The following is an 18070-nucleotide window of genomic DNA, read 5'->3' as shown; positions in this document are numbered from 1 at the left end:
TTTCAGAAATAAAAGATGTGCATTGTCTTTCTGCAGCCATGGAAGTAACACAGGATCTTCTACCATGGCAGGGGACTGGAATTAAATGATCTTTAAGGCCCCTTCTAACCTAATCCATTCTATGATTCTGTAAGAGAAATATTTATTTTTTTTTTTAAATTATTATTTTTACTTCATTTAAAATGAGAGAGAATAGCAAAAAGTTACCATTTCTTAAGGTATGCACATTGTACATTTTTACTTCACAGTAAACACACAAGCATCGGAACTTACAAATGTTGTTAAGAAACTGTCACTTCAGTGTAACTTTTTGCTGTCCTACAGCCAGCAGTTCCTATTACTATGTTTAAATTTGTATCAGATGATGAGCATAAAATCTAAAGGAACAGAAGGGTAGATTACTTTAGCACTAAATGAACTCATTGAAATGCTCACTAAAGATAACAAGAACATAAAAGTCTAGGGAAATATAATAACATCCAGAGTAAACACGTGCCTTTGCAAATGCCTATCGAAAATCTCTCTGTACGGTATTTTAAATGCAATTGCATATTCAGTCCTCATACAATTCTGGCTGTCATTGTCTGCTAAAGAAAGCTTGGAAACACTGAAATCTGGAACCAGCAATATCAAATGATGATTAATTGCTTCAAAGAGATCACTGAATAAAAATTTAAAAAACACATGGAAGTGATTACACCACACTTTTCCCTAAATTTACTTCTGGGCAAACAGGACAGCGTGAACGGATTCCACTGCATTATATTACATTATGAAAAGTGTTGAAAATAGTTCATTTTAACAAATCAATGGTCTCAAAATTCTATTGGTTAAAGAAATTGGAATATGTATTTCACCAATGTTTGCAAAAGTTTTTTCTTTCTGTGTTACTGATCAAATAAAAGGACTTTGACAACTACAACACAAAGGGAATAACCATCACGAAGTACATAAAAAGTTTGGAGGAACTAAAATTACCAATGTTTAATACCAATGAAACAAAAATGCAAAAAATATTTAAATCATTCAATGGCCAATCATCCAATTAGATCAATGGGTTTTTAGAATCATTTTCATAACAACATGTTAGTTCATTTTTATGAAAGTCAAAAAGGTTTACTCTTAGGGCAATCTGAGCTCATTGGCAGTAACCAAAGACAAGAACTATTTGACCTATTTAAACACAACTGTATCTAATGCTTTAATTGAAACTTTTCTTTACAAGTGGATGCTCAAGATAGTTCAGTCAGATACTACCTGTCTAGGAAATCTTCCTAGTTTTGGTAGAAATAATAGGATTAATTTTCCAGGCTTTTTCAAACATCCCCTCAAATATTAGAATGCTGAAGATTCCCTTATAAATTGAAACATTTAATATCATTATTATTTCCTATACCTGATAAAATAAAACAATAGACTCTTTCAATCCAATGCTTACTTTGTGGCAAATCAAAATTTTTCAAGCTTCAGCTTCTTCTTATTTCTGTAACTTCATATTGGCGAATCAACTCATGATTAATTCTCTACTAGTAATATAAATTGAAGTTTTAGAAAAACTATAAACACTCTGCTTTTTCTCTTCTTTTTTTTTTCTTTTTGTTTTCGTTTTGTTTTCTACCATAAGATACATACCCTTATAAGAAAAGACCTCACATAGCAGATTTTTCATTTGTAGAAGCAAAATTGAGGTTCTAAATTTGCAATAGAACTGCATCATTAAAAAAATAAATAAATAAAAATAAGTCTTTCATGTCAAGAGCCATCAGTTTTAAAGAGACCAAGAGCAACTACTGTTGATGCCCAGGGCTCTTTCCAGAAGCAAATACATAATGAGTCTAATGGACTGAACAACAAGGAAAAATTCAGATTGTTTATCTATCTGCACCTATCAGGACCAGAAAAGATAAAAAGCAGAAATGCAGAACTAAAACACTGGGGAAAAGAACCTGTACAATGGAATAATATGTTGATGCACGAATATGCCATCTTCAATTGACAGATGTGGAAATAAAAATAATTCATAAACAGACATGGAGATATAATACGTATCTATCTATATACAGAGACTCCAATTTATAAGAACAGAAAAGTAATTTATACTACACAGATGCAACCATATAGGCCAGAATAATATTTTGGACCCACAAACATACTCTAGCAGTGTAAAAAACCTTATACTGACATTTCTGATCAGCTCATCAAAACATCTTTGTAATATTTAACATGAGAGAAAAACAAGATCAATCTTAAAAGTAATCCATAGGGAAATAATTCTCTAGTGTTTGACAGAAAAGTATCTATAGAATTTTCAGACATATTTTTTGTTAATGCAACATGCCAACCATTTATGTTAACAAGCTGATTTATGTTACTACTTTGAAATACAAGAATTTCCAAATCTTATGTACTTCAGGAGTGAAGACTGGCTTGTCGAGCAGGTATGCTGTACTTCATGAAACAGAAATCTCACAAGGTACCATTTTCAAATAATCTTCCAACCTAAAGACTAGATTTACAGGTCTTTTCAGTAATATTGTACAATCCTTTAAGGATTTTAAGACCTCATGACAGAGGCTTTGTCATATTCAAGGAAACAAACTTTTCAGCACAAACATCAATTTGCTCAGACCTTTTTTGAGATAAGGGGAAAAAAAAAAAGAAAAAAAAAAGTTGTTTATGGAGGGGAAAAAAAAAAGGAAAAAAGAAAAGAGCAAAAAGCAAACTGCTGCTATATTCAAGAAAGATCCTGCTGAATACACTTTTATGTAACTGGGCTGAGTTTCCATACCTAATCCATACATTTGAGAATCTGGAGAATATGACATTTCAGTTGTTGGTTTTGTGTGTGTGTGTTTTTGTTTTGCTTTTTTCCCTTTGTTTTGATTATTGTTTTTTAATTGCTTCAAGTAGAATTATCTGATTTATTTAGCTAAACAAACAACAACAAAAAAAGATTGTGCCAGGTTCTGTTTACATATGCATGGTTGCTAAATGGTAGTTTAACATGCAGAACTGTCCAGACATTCTAATGACAAATCAAAAGGTGCATATATCAGCTGCCCTAGTGGCTTTTGTTAGTAAATTTTAATTAAAAAGAGCAGTCTGATGTTGAATGCAAGCTCCCCTCCGTGACCATTCTTGTCTGTAAAGTACTGTAAAGTGCTTTGTCACTGTAAAGTGAAACTGACAGGCAAATTCAAACGTCATTTTTCTTAAACATACTTTTCCTTTATAGACTCCAGCAATTTCTTAACTTATTGTAATTTTGCTTTTGCACAACTTGCAAAATATCTGTCAGATAGAAAGCCTGAGTAACCTAAAGGAAGCTTCCTAATGGAAGCTTAAATGATTCTTCCACTTCAAAATTCTACACATAAGGCTTTATCTTAACAGCTCTGGTTTGGATAGACTGGAAATTTGAAAACAAGGCAGCCAAACCTAATGCGGCCAGACTTCACTTCCTCCGATCTTTAACTCATAAGGAGTAGGTTTAAAAAGAACAAATTATAAAACTGAACAGCTCACAAAGATGTTGCAAACAATTTTAATTGACATGCAGACAACATATTATTGCTTGTTACCCAGATACATGGCTATTTTTTTCTGATGGTATGTTTAGTATCTTCAGAACGCATGTTATGCAAATAAACGTAACAGCTGACTTTTCACAAGGCTCATGACAGTATCAAATTTTGCGCATCACAACAATGAGATTGCTAAATCTACTCATCTCTACAGAGGTCATTTTTGCATTATTTTAGCCTAAGGCATAAACTGTTTTCTTAAGAGTATGTGGAAACTGCATGTTTTTCAATGAGAGGACTGCGGGCAACTGACAGCATTACATGACACAGTTTGTATGCAGTGAAGAATAAGTGTATGGAAAGCAATACCAGGTTCCATATTGCAATTTGATTCTTTATGTGGCATCAGCATTCTGATCAGTAATAATCACACCGTGTTCTAAATAAAAATGTTAAGCTCCACAAAGAGATGAAGAATTCAAATATGTTTCCTTTTCTATTCTATACTTACCCTGCTTCATTTAGCTTTGAGAACCCCACCCCATGATCACAGTCAGTGTTTATCTTTCATGATCACAGTCAGTTGTTCTAGTCTTCCTCCCCCACTACAAAGAATAGATTTACATAGCAGACGTTACCTTATCACCCCAGCTAGCTAGGATGAAGAGAATAAAATTTATAGAGAAAGAGATGCAATTTCCTCAAGATGGAAAGAAGCAGCAGGACTGCTCCAGTCTTCTGAGAAGTTCTCGCCTTTTTTGAGAATATAATAACTCTCAATTTCTCCCACCTTCCCTATTTAAACATTTTTCTCATCTTCATCTTGATTAAAAAGGAAATATCCATGGCACAAAATTCTCTGATGTGGAAGAAAGGAGCAGAACCAGACAGAGCATAGGTATGATTTTCTCCCTTAAATATATGGAATTTTGCTCCAGACTTCTAAAAGATTCTGAGATTTTTCAGATTCTAGATGAAGTGCATGGAGAGTTAATATTCTCATATTTTATGCCATTAATTCACCACTTTTAATCTAGTTTCTACAGTTAGATTTTCTTCTCCCTTCTCAGACAGCCAAGTTCTGTGTTAAATACTTCAGACTGAATGTTAATACAAACATTATCAATAAGGAAAGCTATTAAAATAAATAAATAATCTTGGTAGTACCCCAGTCATGTATTCCATGTGCTCAGTTTAAAATTAAGTCAGCAAGATCTTTATGCCAGTATCCAGCACTTTAACTCATCCCATCTGAGTGGCATACTATTCCTCCAGCAGCAGGAGAGACACAACTCCACAAGAAAAGTGGGACTTTCAGCAGCTTTAGTGATAAGTTGTCAAGTTGGCTTTCTGCAGCATTTGGAGCTGCAACTAAACATCAATTACACCAGAAAGGATTCCCCTGTGCCCAGACAACGCACATTTAAGAAGTCATGTAGAACTTTGATATTCTGTACTCTGTATGGACAAAAATACTATTTTGTGCTAAACACTGAAATGCAGATTATTATTTTTTACATCACAAGTTAAGCACTGGTGGTAAAACTGCACAAGAACTTAAGCAGGAACTTATTCAAAATCATTCATTAACTCATCAGTGTTTTACTATTGATTATAAACACAATTTTAGTAAGTATGCTAAATGTAGGAATAAAAATATTAAACACTATTATCAACTGCTTCATTACAGCAGCCCTATGCTTCAGAGATCACAATGTCTCTCTAGAGTTCTACAAATATGCTTCATTTGCAATGTGTCCATACCTTCTTGTCCAGTATCTGACTATTTTAAAATGTCCCATAGGTGGAATCCAAATTTACTCTACAAGACAATGCAACATAGTATTACAATGAGGAAAACCAGAATTCCTCTTTGCTGCCCTGAAGAAAGAATTAGCATGGACTTTTCCCAACTTGTGTTTGACATTAGTGTAATCATAGAGTATTACCAATGATTTTCAGCAATAAAGACCTGTATAACAGAAGTCATCGTATTCAGCAGTATCTTACCCTTAAAAGCCAGTTTTAAACCCTAAGCCATGCTCTAGGAATCCAATTGCTAATCACATTCTTGACTTTTTCTCAAAATAATTCCTATCTATATTTCTCTTTTATTACATACTTGATACAGCATGATTTGCAACCATGTTCGCTATTCCTTGCTGTAATAATAGAATTCCTCAGGTACCTTATTTTAAAATAAAAATGGCAGTAGATTTCAAAAGTGTCAGTAGAGTTTACTCATTCTCGCTGTGGAAAACGGCCTTGTGCTTGATAGTAGTATTGTAACTGATGCTGTAAGCAAGGCCATCTATATAAAAGGTACAGAATAATCTAAAAGACAGCACAAAGTTTCCAAAGATATCTTTACAGTACGTAACTCCCCATAGTAGAAGTTATAAACTGACAGGAATACCACAAATAGTCATTTTAAGATATTTATGTCTGAATTGTATCTGATGTATATACTCAAATTTCTGTTTCTACATTTTTCATTTTCTGAACTAGGAATTCAAAAGAATTGTTTAAATTCCAGTTTTTGGTACGTTAGGTCATTTTGTTGTAAATAACAAACAAACAAACAAAAAAAACCCCGCACATATCCTATTCTTCATTTGATTCTAGCACATGCCTGGTGCTCACTCAATCCACCTTCATATAGCACTATTTAAAAAATCAGTAATATGAAAAGATAATAGTATTTATGTTTTTTTATTCATATCCTTCCTGGAAGACAGAAAAAGAGATCCAAAATGGCATAGATTAGCATTGAAAGAAAGCTGATGGAGCAAGGAATTAGTCACATTTCAACTCTTATTAAAGCGTCAAAGCCAATAATAAAGTAACTTATTTGTCGTAGACATTGTTCCATACAAGAAATTTGCATCTTCTTGTTTTAATTACTTTAGTTTAACCACTCCATTTGCAACCATTACACATTTTTCCAATTTGTCTTTGTTTTTTTTTCTTTTTCAATTCATGAAAATGAATTTCTGTTAAAGACAACATGATGGTCATCTAAAGGTGTACTGACAACCACAAATGCTGAAATGCTGTCAGTGACACTGCAAAGTTGAAAAGTCCAACTCTAAAGAAATATGATTGCTAATGGAATTTTCACTCCCACAGGACTGTGGGCAGAAGCACACCTGTCAGTTTGAAGCAGAAACCCAACAAAACTATCCTAGGAACTGTCAATAATAAATAAATATTCAGAAAACAAGAAAATGGATAAACAGCACTTAAGCAACCTGTAGTTACCAAGGAAACCAGCAAGACTTACTATACACTTCCTACTCTATTCCATTATCATTCAGTATCTTCTGAACTCAAATGGAGAAGCACTGCTCCTCTTCCTCTGAAAATCTAGGAATTCACTACCACATGAGAGTAAAATTATCTAGAAGACATCACTTGGATTTATTTATGTGCCACCAAGAGCTAACAAACATTAAAATAACTAAGCAAGCAGATAAACTCACTTATCACTAGTGAGATGCAAAATCCAAACTATCCCTGAAGAACATCAGAAAAGTGGAATAAATTTGCAAATAATGGATCTGTGCAGCTACACAAAAATACAGATAGATACATTCTTAGTGGCTCTGTATACAGTCTTCATAAAACCTTCCTAACCTGCTAAGTCTACATTCTTTAGAGCTTTGGGAAATTTTTTCCTTGATTAGTTGCCATAGATTTACACACACTGAAATTCATCTGCCATATACTTGCGACCATAGGTATGAAAGCGGTACTGATTTCCAAGCATTAAGGTAATTATTATCTCCTTCAGCTTTTACTTTACATAAAATACAGTCATCTGTCTTAAGAGATAGCTGTATATTTATTAACATCTGTTTATTGTTCTGGCATGCTCAGAGACATGTAGAAAGGGAAAATAATGGTAAATGTAATTAGATCATTTATTATAACATCCCTGAAACATTCAGAAGTCCAATTCTCAGTTTTGCACTACAAACTGGAAGTAGATACAGTACAAAGCAGAAAAAAGAATGATGTCCTCTCTCCTCAAACAGGATGAAATTAAACCTTGTAATAAATCTTTAATGAATGTTTTGAAGAATTTTAACTACATGCAAAGAAATACTAATTTTGTTTTAACTTTTGTGAATGGCTTTATTAGCTTATCAAAGTGAGTCTTTCTATGGATCTTGGTTTAATAAACAAATGAAAGAAACAGCAAGAGCATGGTACATCACATGCATAGATGAGGAGGTTCCTCATCTATACCTCTCTTCTCCAACACCACACCCCCCTCCCCTGAAAAAAAGAAGTGGGGGGGAGGAGGGGGGGGGGGTTGAAATGTGGCACTTCCCTTGAAAAAAATAACAATTATTTTCTATATATATGTTTTGCCAAATTATACAAAGTTTGCACTCAACTTTCTTTAATTAGCTTAAAAAAAAATACATGACTTAATCAGTAGATTCTATTATCCAAGAACACAAGTATATCATAAGAACATTACAAATGCCTAGCAAAATAAATTAAAAAAAAAAAAATAAATTTGCTAATTCCACAGAAAGTTCAGTTGTGAGAGGGACTCATGAATGATAGTATTCCACACTGGAAAGAAAAAGACCAAGATTTACAAAACCTTTGTTTCCCATGAGGAAATTATATTGAACTTCAAATTCTGAGATGCTAAAGACCAACTAAGAATTCTCTTCCTGCTCTGCAAATTTAGTATAGCAGCCGGTACTGTCTTTGGGAAAACTGCCTTTGAAAACACAGAGAAATGCCAAATAAACTCTATGCTGTTAAATTTGACTTTGGCTGCTAGGCAACTGTAACTTACTGCAAGCAGTAGTTGGCCCTTTTTATCTAAAGTGAAGGGAAAAAAAAAATAGATTCTTCTTCTTCAGAAAAAAAAAAAAAAAAAAAAAGTAGAAAGCGTGAAGTAGGCTGCAAAAACATCCTAAAAAAGAACCAAATGGTACTTTGCATATTTACACGTTTTTCCAGGAAAAAGCTATTACAATTACTCTTGCTTTTGTTTCCCCCCCCCAAAAAAAACACTACACCAGCTCTCAAACCATTCCTCTGACTATAAGCATTTAAGAAAAAGAAGGTATTTTTCATTCCATTGCTTCATGTGTGTTTTTTTGTTTGTTTTTTTCTTTCCCCCTCTGACTAGGTACTCTTATTTGGTATCTTTTTTTTTTTTTTCATTACAATCTTTATGACACATTTATAGACAAACGACTTCTTCAAAGAAAAATAACTCATGTTGGATAATGCTTGCTTGAACAAGAATATTGTAAATTTAGTTGTATTTCAGAAACACATTAAAACCTGATAATTATAATTAAATTACAAAACCTGACTGGTAAAAATTTTTGTAGTCACAGAAAAGCTCCACTCTTCCACTGAATAAGTAGTGAGGCTTTAAAACATCTTTAACAATTTTTCAGAAGTCCACTCGGGAATCTAGATTTTTTTTTAGTAAAAATGCAGTGCATTCTCTGTTGACCTGGTGGGCCTTGATTCAGACTTTTAATAACATTATGAAGTTTTGATGCTGATTTCTAAGAAAGTCTGATGTTTAAGCCTTAACAAACGAGACCCTCTGCCAAGCAAAGCCCTGTCACAAATTTTATTACTAGCCTCAAAACTTTGCTCTACCTTGCCAAAATATTTTCAAGACTTGCAACTTTTCATCCTGTGAACATATAAGACAGCCAGGTGAGGGAAAAATAGATGAACAGAATTCAGGAACAACTATTCAGTCCAATCAACCCATCTTATAGAAGCTTCCCATTTCATTTTAAATGCACACTGGGAAAATGTTTAATTCAAGGAAGCACCTTCACATGAGCACTTCCCTCCTCTTTAGGTAGCTAATGTAGTTATTAAGAATTTGGCACATTAAGAAAGCAACCTAGATAGTCTAATAAAATAACTTCATTATTATACTACTGCCACTATTTGCCCAAGCTTCACCCTTTATTTTTCCTTTGAAGCCTTTTATTCTCCTTTTTCCAGCAGTGCTACCAATTTAAGACATCTTCATCATATAGTGACAAAACAGCAAAGCTTTAAGCACTCCAGTTTAACACAATTTCTCCTGGTTTTGTTACTGTGAATCAAGGCTGCATGACAAACCACCACATGGCACTCGGCACTAGACAAATACGTAAAGCTCCTGTCTTTGCTATGCATTTACATGTCATGTGCTTAAATGCAAGAAAATCGGAAAGTGCTTTGTCATTTATATTTCAAAATTATATTAATAATTTTATTTCTTGGTTTAAAGGAAAGACCTCAACTGTGTCACAGATTAATCTCTAGTAACTTCAACAGTATACTTACAACTTTCCCTTGTGTATCATACACTTTAAATTGCTTCATTAAGGAAGTCTTTTTCTTTTCACTAGAATAATTTAAAAAAAAAATTTCAGGAAGCAAAAATACCTCTAATTTCGAGATTGTTCAGATTAATTATGAATTTTTATCTGATACTTCCACCATCTACTGCATTATACTGTTGTACTTCAAAGTAAATCAGAATCTCCCTGAATTTTTACGTTTTTTAATTTAGATTTATGCCACAGCACTACACAAGTTAATTTACAGTGTTCTTACATGATTTGCTTACAAAATTAAATATGAACACTTTTTAGAAAGTGTACAAAATTCTTATTCACAAAGGCTTCTCCAAAAGTAATGCCTCCTATTTTACCTTTTTGGCCAGACACCAGAGAGAGATGATATGGCAGAGGCAGTGGTATGGCAGTAGAGGCTGAACTTTCCCACCAATGTTCTGTTAAATTTTGTTGCTACCAGACAGATGGCAGCAAAGGGGCAGTATGACACAATGGTGCCCAACAGGGAAGTTTGTATGAAGCACTTCCACGTAACTAGCAGTGAGAGACAATGACTTTAAAATGCTTAAATATTGGAACAGGCTGCCAGGAAAGTAGTGGAATCACTGTCTTCGAAGGTGTTCAGTAAATGTGTAGATGTGGCACTGAGGGAGAGGTTTAGCGAGCATAATTATCATGAGTTGACAGCTGGACTAGGTGATCTTAGTGGCCTTTTCCAATCTTTATGATACTTCCAAAACCCACCCTTCAGATGAAGCTGAATGCTATAAACATTCCTTCATGTACAAAATGTTTTTGAAATGTCAAATAGAGTTTAAGTTCCTAAAGCAGTAAAGACAAAAACGTTCTATAATTTCTTTATCTATAGATGTCTCATACAATTTAGATTCCATAGTACTGTAAAGGCACTAGCTCATTCTCCAACATAAAAAAAATAATCCGCACAGTGAATTAGAAATATAATAGACAGTAGGAACACATTGTGTTAGTAGAAATTCGTGAGAAGGTAGACTTTTCAAACAATATTTGATAAATACATTAGCTTGACTTAGCAATATGCTATATCTACAAATAATGTGAATACCCTCTTTAGCACATTCTTTGAAGCAGTTCATCTTCATCACATCTGACCATAATGTCAACTAAGTGAACTGCTAATGTTCCTTTTGAAAATGGTCTTCCAAAATGAAATCCTATTAATTTCGTCCTGAAATTGGTGTGTTAAAATAAATATCACTCATTTATTCAACTAACCAAAATTAACTAGTAGGTCCTATAGATTGCCATTTGTTTCTCGGATGCTTAGCTGTACTGAGAAGTGCATAGTAGCTGCTGTCACATGTGAGAAGAATTTAGATATATACTCACAGAAGTAATTAGCTGACAGAAAAAAACAAACAAACAAAACAAAAAGAAAAACTGGAAATAAACAAGTACCTTTTAAAATTCAACTGTAAATTGTAAGTATGTTACCCAAAAATAAATAGGCGTAATCAAATGGAATTGAACAAGTTCTCCCATCAGCTTAAATAAAAATATAAAGAAATGTGTTTTATATTTTAAGTTTTGGCTCTAAGAGTTGCTTTGTATTTGTGCTCACTTTTTAGAAACAACACTGCATAGCCAGTTGCAGACTAGTTTTGCAAGATCTAACAATAGTACTTGAAACTGCTAAAAGAAGCTGGTCTTTAAGACTTGCTATTTTTAATAAAGAAGATGTCAGAAAAACATGTGAATGATCAATATGCTGCTTCTCATAATATAATCAACATATATAAGTTAACATAAGCAAATCAACAGAATGTACTTTGTTAGGAAAAAATAATAAAAATAACGTAATTGTACAAGTAAATAAGACAATAGCCACTAAACCATCTAAACTTTTCAGTGAGGACTTGATTAGAATTAGCAGTTTATTTCCTGTCTTATACTTTCCTTCCCAACACTAAAAAATTACTTAATAGGAAAGATCTGACTGGCAGTAAAATATCTCTTAAAAATGTAACCACGGACACAAATTCCGTATTCATTTTAAACCAACCTAGCTGAAGAACCTCTGGGATTATACAAATTTTAAATGGGATTTAAAACACTTCAGCTGTTTGTATGCAAGTACTTGCTTTCTATCAACAGAAAATTCCACGAGACATCTTACACTCCTGTGAATTCCACAGAACACTCTTTCAATTAGGTATGATTTGACAAGGCTATAAAATAATTATATTCAAATAAAGTGAAAACCTGTTTGCTTTTACCAGAACTTTATATTACAAGTCATTGCTATTTGTGACCCTGTTTGATACATAACTGCTTCATAATAAAAAAAAAAAAAAAAATGTTAAGATCATTGAAGAGATCAGGAGAACATGAAATCATTTTTTTTTTTAAATAAGTATTGCAAATCCCAGTGCATGTCCAGTTCAAGCGTGTTTCAGATTTACAGTTTTGACCACTATCTTTGCACTTACTTTCCAAATTGGCTTCCATTTTTTGCTAACAAAATGGAATTTTTCTAATTTCCTAAAGAAAATTTCCAGACAAAATAAGCCTATGGTTTTGTGATATAATATGAATATGAAATTACTAGTGTTAGTCTTAGTTAGTGTTTAGAGCTCAGAATCATGGTGTCAGAACACCAAAACAGGTTGAGGCAAGGGTCAATCACTCTGAAGCTATGATAGAAAAGAACAATTTTTACTTGTTGTCATCTTTGCTTACCCCCACAGTGGGAATTAGTCTACTATTTTACTTCTAATAAAGAAAACTGGTCTTGACTCAGTGATGCTGCAACAAACCAACCACAAGTCGTCCACTAATACTGGGACAGAGTGTTTTATATAAAATTATCTTTAAAATATGGGAATAGAAAATCATAGAAAACTTACAAGTACTCTGCCAGTTAATGTCTGGGCAGAAATCATGACTCCTGCCCAGTCTTTCACAGAGGTCATCCATCCCACTTCTGCTGCCACGTTCTCCTCTTTTTCATCTGTTGGTTTGCAGGCCCCATCTGCCTGTGTATCTCCACCACCATTGATCTTCTGGGCCTCCTGCAAAATAAGAGTTTGGGTTTGTTAATGTTTAACAGTTTGACAAAGTCAATATAGAGTTAATGCTAAAAAATGCTATGGGCAATCTTGTGAACAAAACAGCCCTGCTGGATTCCTGCTACATGAAATTAAGCACCCCCTTAGCCATGCCTCCCCATAAGCAGCTATTCAGTAAGGTGCCTGACTAACAGATAACATTCTTCATTACCTTAAACTCTAAAGGCATACATTTGGCATCAAATATGTTCTACATTACTTACTTACATGCAGTACAATCACCAAGACACATGTACATGGTTACAGAGCTACACGTAACAGAATTTAAGGCATACTGAAGGACTGTTTGACCTATTAGTTCAAAACAGTGTGTAAAAAGTGCGAACATGAAATATGTACAAATTTTAAACCTCTATCATTACTATTAATTACCTGGGTAAGCCTTCACTAAGAAGCATTATGTAACAAGACAATAATACACCACAGAGAATCTGCAGGGAGCTGCCATGCTATCATTGAATCAATGTTTCAATGAAAGAGTGTAATACATCACAGTGAGTGGCTCTCATAGAATAGATAACTAGAAATTAAAAAAGGAGCCTCAGCTGCACTAAGCTGACTGATGAGTCACACACATTGGAATTCAGATGAGTCCCTTCACAAATGCTGCAGCAAGGATGTAACTGCTTGCTATGTGCTATAGTCATGGATGCTGCACAAAAAAACTAAAATAAAATAATAAAATAAAAAAAATAAAGGGAAATGACAGCAAAAGCCCATTTAGATTGTACAGCACTTTAAACAGATCATATGCAAATATCAAACTGTGCCATGAGCATGCTTTTAGTGACAGCATAATACTAAGGACTTCCTAAATACTTGACAAGTTACATTACACAAGAAAAGCATAGGGGAGGCAGCAAAATTCCATGCTAAGGTAATACTGAGCACTTGAACTGCACGGATACATTAGTGTTTCAAGAACTCAGTGCATACCAACATCTTGAAAGGTCTTGTTTATAGATCATTCTCCTATAGGCCACTAAGAAGCAAAAGTATTGTCATTAACCCTGTTGGGGGACTCCTGTTATAAAAGCAAAGATGTTTGATACTGGTTGAGTGATTATTACTGTAGAAGGAATACTACACATATTGGGGTCATAATTTGCAGCTGTGAGATGACCTTGAGAATGCAGATGGACATAAGCATAGTGGCATTTCTTGAAAGCAGTAGTGAACTAATAAAGCAGTTACACTGAATCTGTCAAAGGGCAGTGGAACAACACTAAAAATGTAACATGGGGACCAGTAGTTCTTGTAGAATCTCAGTTTTGCATCATTTTCTAGTCAGATTCTTGCCTGGTACTCTCCTGCTCAAAATACAGGCTCTGTCTTCTTACTAGCAATGAGCATGATATGGTCATATTTTTAATAACAATTTATTCACAGTTACAAGAGTAATTCAGTGCCTTCTAACGAAATAGCCAGAAAGAAGATAAAAACTACTCTGTATTTGCATTTGGACCTCATTCTTTGATAAATACTGATACAATGAATGAAATGCTTTGCACTCAGCATTGAAGAAAACATACCACGTTACTCAGTTATGAAGAACACCCTACAGAAATGTGCTCATTGCTTAGACAGAATATTAGAACAAAATAAAAACAGAATATTGATGTTTAGTCAATATTCAAGTCCTTGACTACTCCTCCAAGGCCTCCCCATCCCATCCATGTCCCAGAACCCCATTTCATCACAGATGAGGGCCTTCAGCTCCCCACAGCCCTAACAAGCGACAGGCACCATCAAGCAGAGCCCACTAACATGGCCATCCCATAACTGTCCTTCAGCACAGGAGTTGATCTCAACCCTCACAATCATGGGCTGACATCTTGAGCCATACCTGGACATCAGGAGCAGCTCCTTGCTATCCTGTCTGGGGCAGATCTGGCTGCTAAACTGAGTGGGTCACAGCCATACAGCAGCCAGGCTAACATAGATTTGTTAAAAATTACACATGCTCCATACTACTTAGTTCTCCCTTCCCACTAGTTTATCTGTTTTTTGTAGCTGTTAGAGCTTGTATTTCAGACTGTAATTTTTTCACATCAGATTTTACTTCACTACCCTCCTCTGTGAAGCACGTGGGCCCCAGTTGGCTGCAGACTAGCATACACTGAACAAGCTCATACTGGGTATTAATGCAGTTTTCATAATGCAAGAGATGCAATTAGCTCTTCTTTGATAACAAACAGAGACAGTAATCTGGTGCCTAAATTACTCAACCATGAAGTCAGAGGCAGACCAAAGGTGAAACTACAGATTTTCTTTTTTTTTTTCCTCCTAGCATTCCCATTTGAAATCACAGGCAAACATACCTGCCTTGCTGAAAAAAAAAAACCCTAATTAAGAATTTTGTTCCAGAAAGTCAAAGAACCACAAGAAAATTTAAAAAAAAAATAAAAAATGTCTGAATAGAAAAAAAAAACAAACATTTTATGGCAGTGAACTTTAAAATACTAAGGTTGGAAAACACTACTGTTGCTTATGTCTTTTACCCACAACCTTCTTGTCAATGTATCAAATAATATACAAAACAAAATAATTCATAAGAACGTAAAAATAATATTTCCTAACACTTTATGAAACTAAATAAGTTACTTTGAGAAAGATAATTTATGTTTTCAATACATTCTTATTCTCTAGAGATCTTTTCAGAGTCATGCCGACTTTTGGTTGCCAACGGAACATAGCAATACGATGTGAAAATTCTATACAAAATACAATTATCTGAAGACAATTAAGACTGCTGCACTGGGGCATCTGTACTTACGTACTTATACACCACTACTTATGTACATATACTAAGTATTTCGCCTCCTTTAAAATCTCCTTCACCCACTGCTCCTTAATTAACATATTCAAACAATCTTTCATTGCTAAGTATCCTTTGGAGAAGAGTCTCATGACCAATTACATATCAAGCCTAACTCATGCCATCAGTGTAGCTATGACTAATATTCAAGCAAATTATTATCATGTAATAATCATATTTAGTTGGGATGCTTTCATATTTTTCTTCTCCATGGATTACTTAAATGCCAATTAAATATTAAGGAATGTTTATTCCCAAATCATTATGCAATTCTGCAGAGATCACTAAGGGAGATTAGAAGGCCACTTTCATTTACAGTGCGTATAAATCAGTCCAGCTATTAATTGCACACCCCTGTCCTACTGCCATTTCTTCACCTCAAAGCATTAACTAACCAACATTGCAATATGAAAAAAAAAAAGGTGTTTAACAATTACCTGACAGCAATGATAATTGTTTAATTATTTACAGGCTCAGTAGCTACAAGTAAGACAACACTAACTTTATGCAGTCTGCCTACCTGTTGTTTCACATAGAGCTCATTATTTTAATTACTTGATAGGAACATCCAGGTAGATAAAGTGAGAAGTATATTTTATCATATATCTTTCCTGAATGTAGTGACAAAATAGAACATGCATGATGAAGAGGGGAGGGGAGTGCAGGAAGCATGACTCGCAGTTCTAGCAGGGGTTTGACATGGTGTTGGATTAGAAACTTCAATGTTTTGTCTTACATTTTCAATAACATTTATTTAGATTAAACAAGAAATGGGATGCCTAAACACAGCTATTCTAAGTAAGCAGACTTTAAAAGGAGAAAAGCACTCATGAAAGTTTTTCATTTCTAAAAATGTAGTCCTGCCTGCTTCACTATCTCTCTTTTTAGGATATCTGAACAAAACCAAAACTACACAGACACTCCATTCAACTTACAGCTGCATAAAATATAATCAGAAAAAATTATAAAAACTTAAGCATCAACTGAAAGAAATCTCATTTCTCAGAAACCCTAAAGACACAGGGCAGTATGGTAAGAACACTTTGAGCCTGGTAAGCTCTCGGAAGTGTTAGTATAGAAAGAAATTTGATTATTTGTTAAAATGTGTTAGAAAACATAGGAGGCAGGGAAGTAATGTGAGTAAAAATAACTGAGTTAAAATGCGATGAAGCTAAAATCTTGATTACCTAAAATTTAACTAGTATGACTACAATATAAAACTCATGAAGTATCACTGTAATGCGAATACTGAGTCATGCCTGCATCACGCACATTGAAGCAGTATGGTCAATTAAGTAGATACTTAAAAACAACAGTTACATGGCCTTAAACAGATTATCTTGCCATGACAGCTTAAAACAGGGGTCTAAAAAGACCAAATATTATGGTCTGTTCTCAGCATCTGGATAACATACTGTACATGTCAAAACACGAAGAACTGAACACTATACCACAACAGATGTTCTCAAACCCTTATAGTTACCATCTATAGTTTCCATTCTGAGTAGTTAGTAAAATCCAGTTCATAAGTAAATAAATAAATAAGCAGTTCACCTGTTCTACTCCAGTTTATCCAACACAGGAATACAACAGATTATTAACCACAACAACAACAAAAAGCAGCTAAGAATGTGAGAAATAAATAGCAAATAGCTGTAGGGAGTTGTACAAATCTTTTCAGAAACAGTGAGTCTTAGAGGAACGAGAAAAATAAGGCTAAAGTAACAAAACACCAGATAAGAGGCACTCCCCATAAAATGGCCTGTCCATAGTACTTCTTAGAACATAAGTTTGTAGTCAATATTAGGTTGCATTGACGTCAGCTATCATACTGTAGCTACAGCATGGCTAATATAAAAGGATTAATTATTGATATCCAGAAAAAAAACATTATTCCTTTCACTGAATAAAAGGCAACAGAATGATCTGTGGAAAACATGACTGATGAGGTAGCCAAGCATTTTTATCTCATAAAATATTCACTGGCTGTGTAACCCTGGGTTTTGCAAATTTGGCAGGATAAGAAAAATTAAGTCCTAAATAGATTCAAAAACTTATTAACTTAAGACTGTTATGTTCTTTTCATTCTTTCAGACATTCTTTTCCAGTCCTTAGTTACAACCAGAGTCTCTCTTTCTTTGCTGACCAAAAACTCCCTTACTGTGAAAGCTCTAGGTTGCAAGGCCAAATGTTTTACTTTCCCAGTGACGAGCTTCCTTGTTGCATTAGCACATACTTTCAATAAACCTGACATTTTTTTCCCTTCATATTTCC

The 18070-nt window shown here is 34.1% G+C and overlaps 1 protein-coding gene across 50 annotated transcripts in view; it reads right to left on the bottom strand.

The window, feature by feature from the left end:
- KCNMA1 (potassium calcium-activated channel subfamily M alpha 1) overlaps positions 1-18070 on the bottom strand; it is a 412923-nt gene that overhangs the window by 282738 nt on the left and 112115 nt on the right. For all 50 annotated transcript variants that reach the window (XM_015866684.2, XM_015866674.2, XM_015866673.2 and 47 more), the window contains one exon: positions 12757-12921. In XM_015866684.2, coding sequence (XP_015722170.1) covers positions 12757-12921 — 165 coding nt within the window. The remainder of the gene's footprint in view (positions 1-12756; positions 12922-18070) is intronic.

This window comes from Coturnix japonica, chromosome 6 (genome assembly GCF_001577835.2).
Source record: "Coturnix japonica isolate 7356 chromosome 6, Coturnix japonica 2.1, whole genome shotgun sequence".
Classification (NCBI taxonomy): Eukaryota; Metazoa; Chordata; class Aves; order Galliformes; family Phasianidae; genus Coturnix; species Coturnix japonica.
The sequence above is the reverse complement of the archived record's forward strand: the minus strand, read 5'-3'. Positions and strand labels throughout refer to the sequence as shown.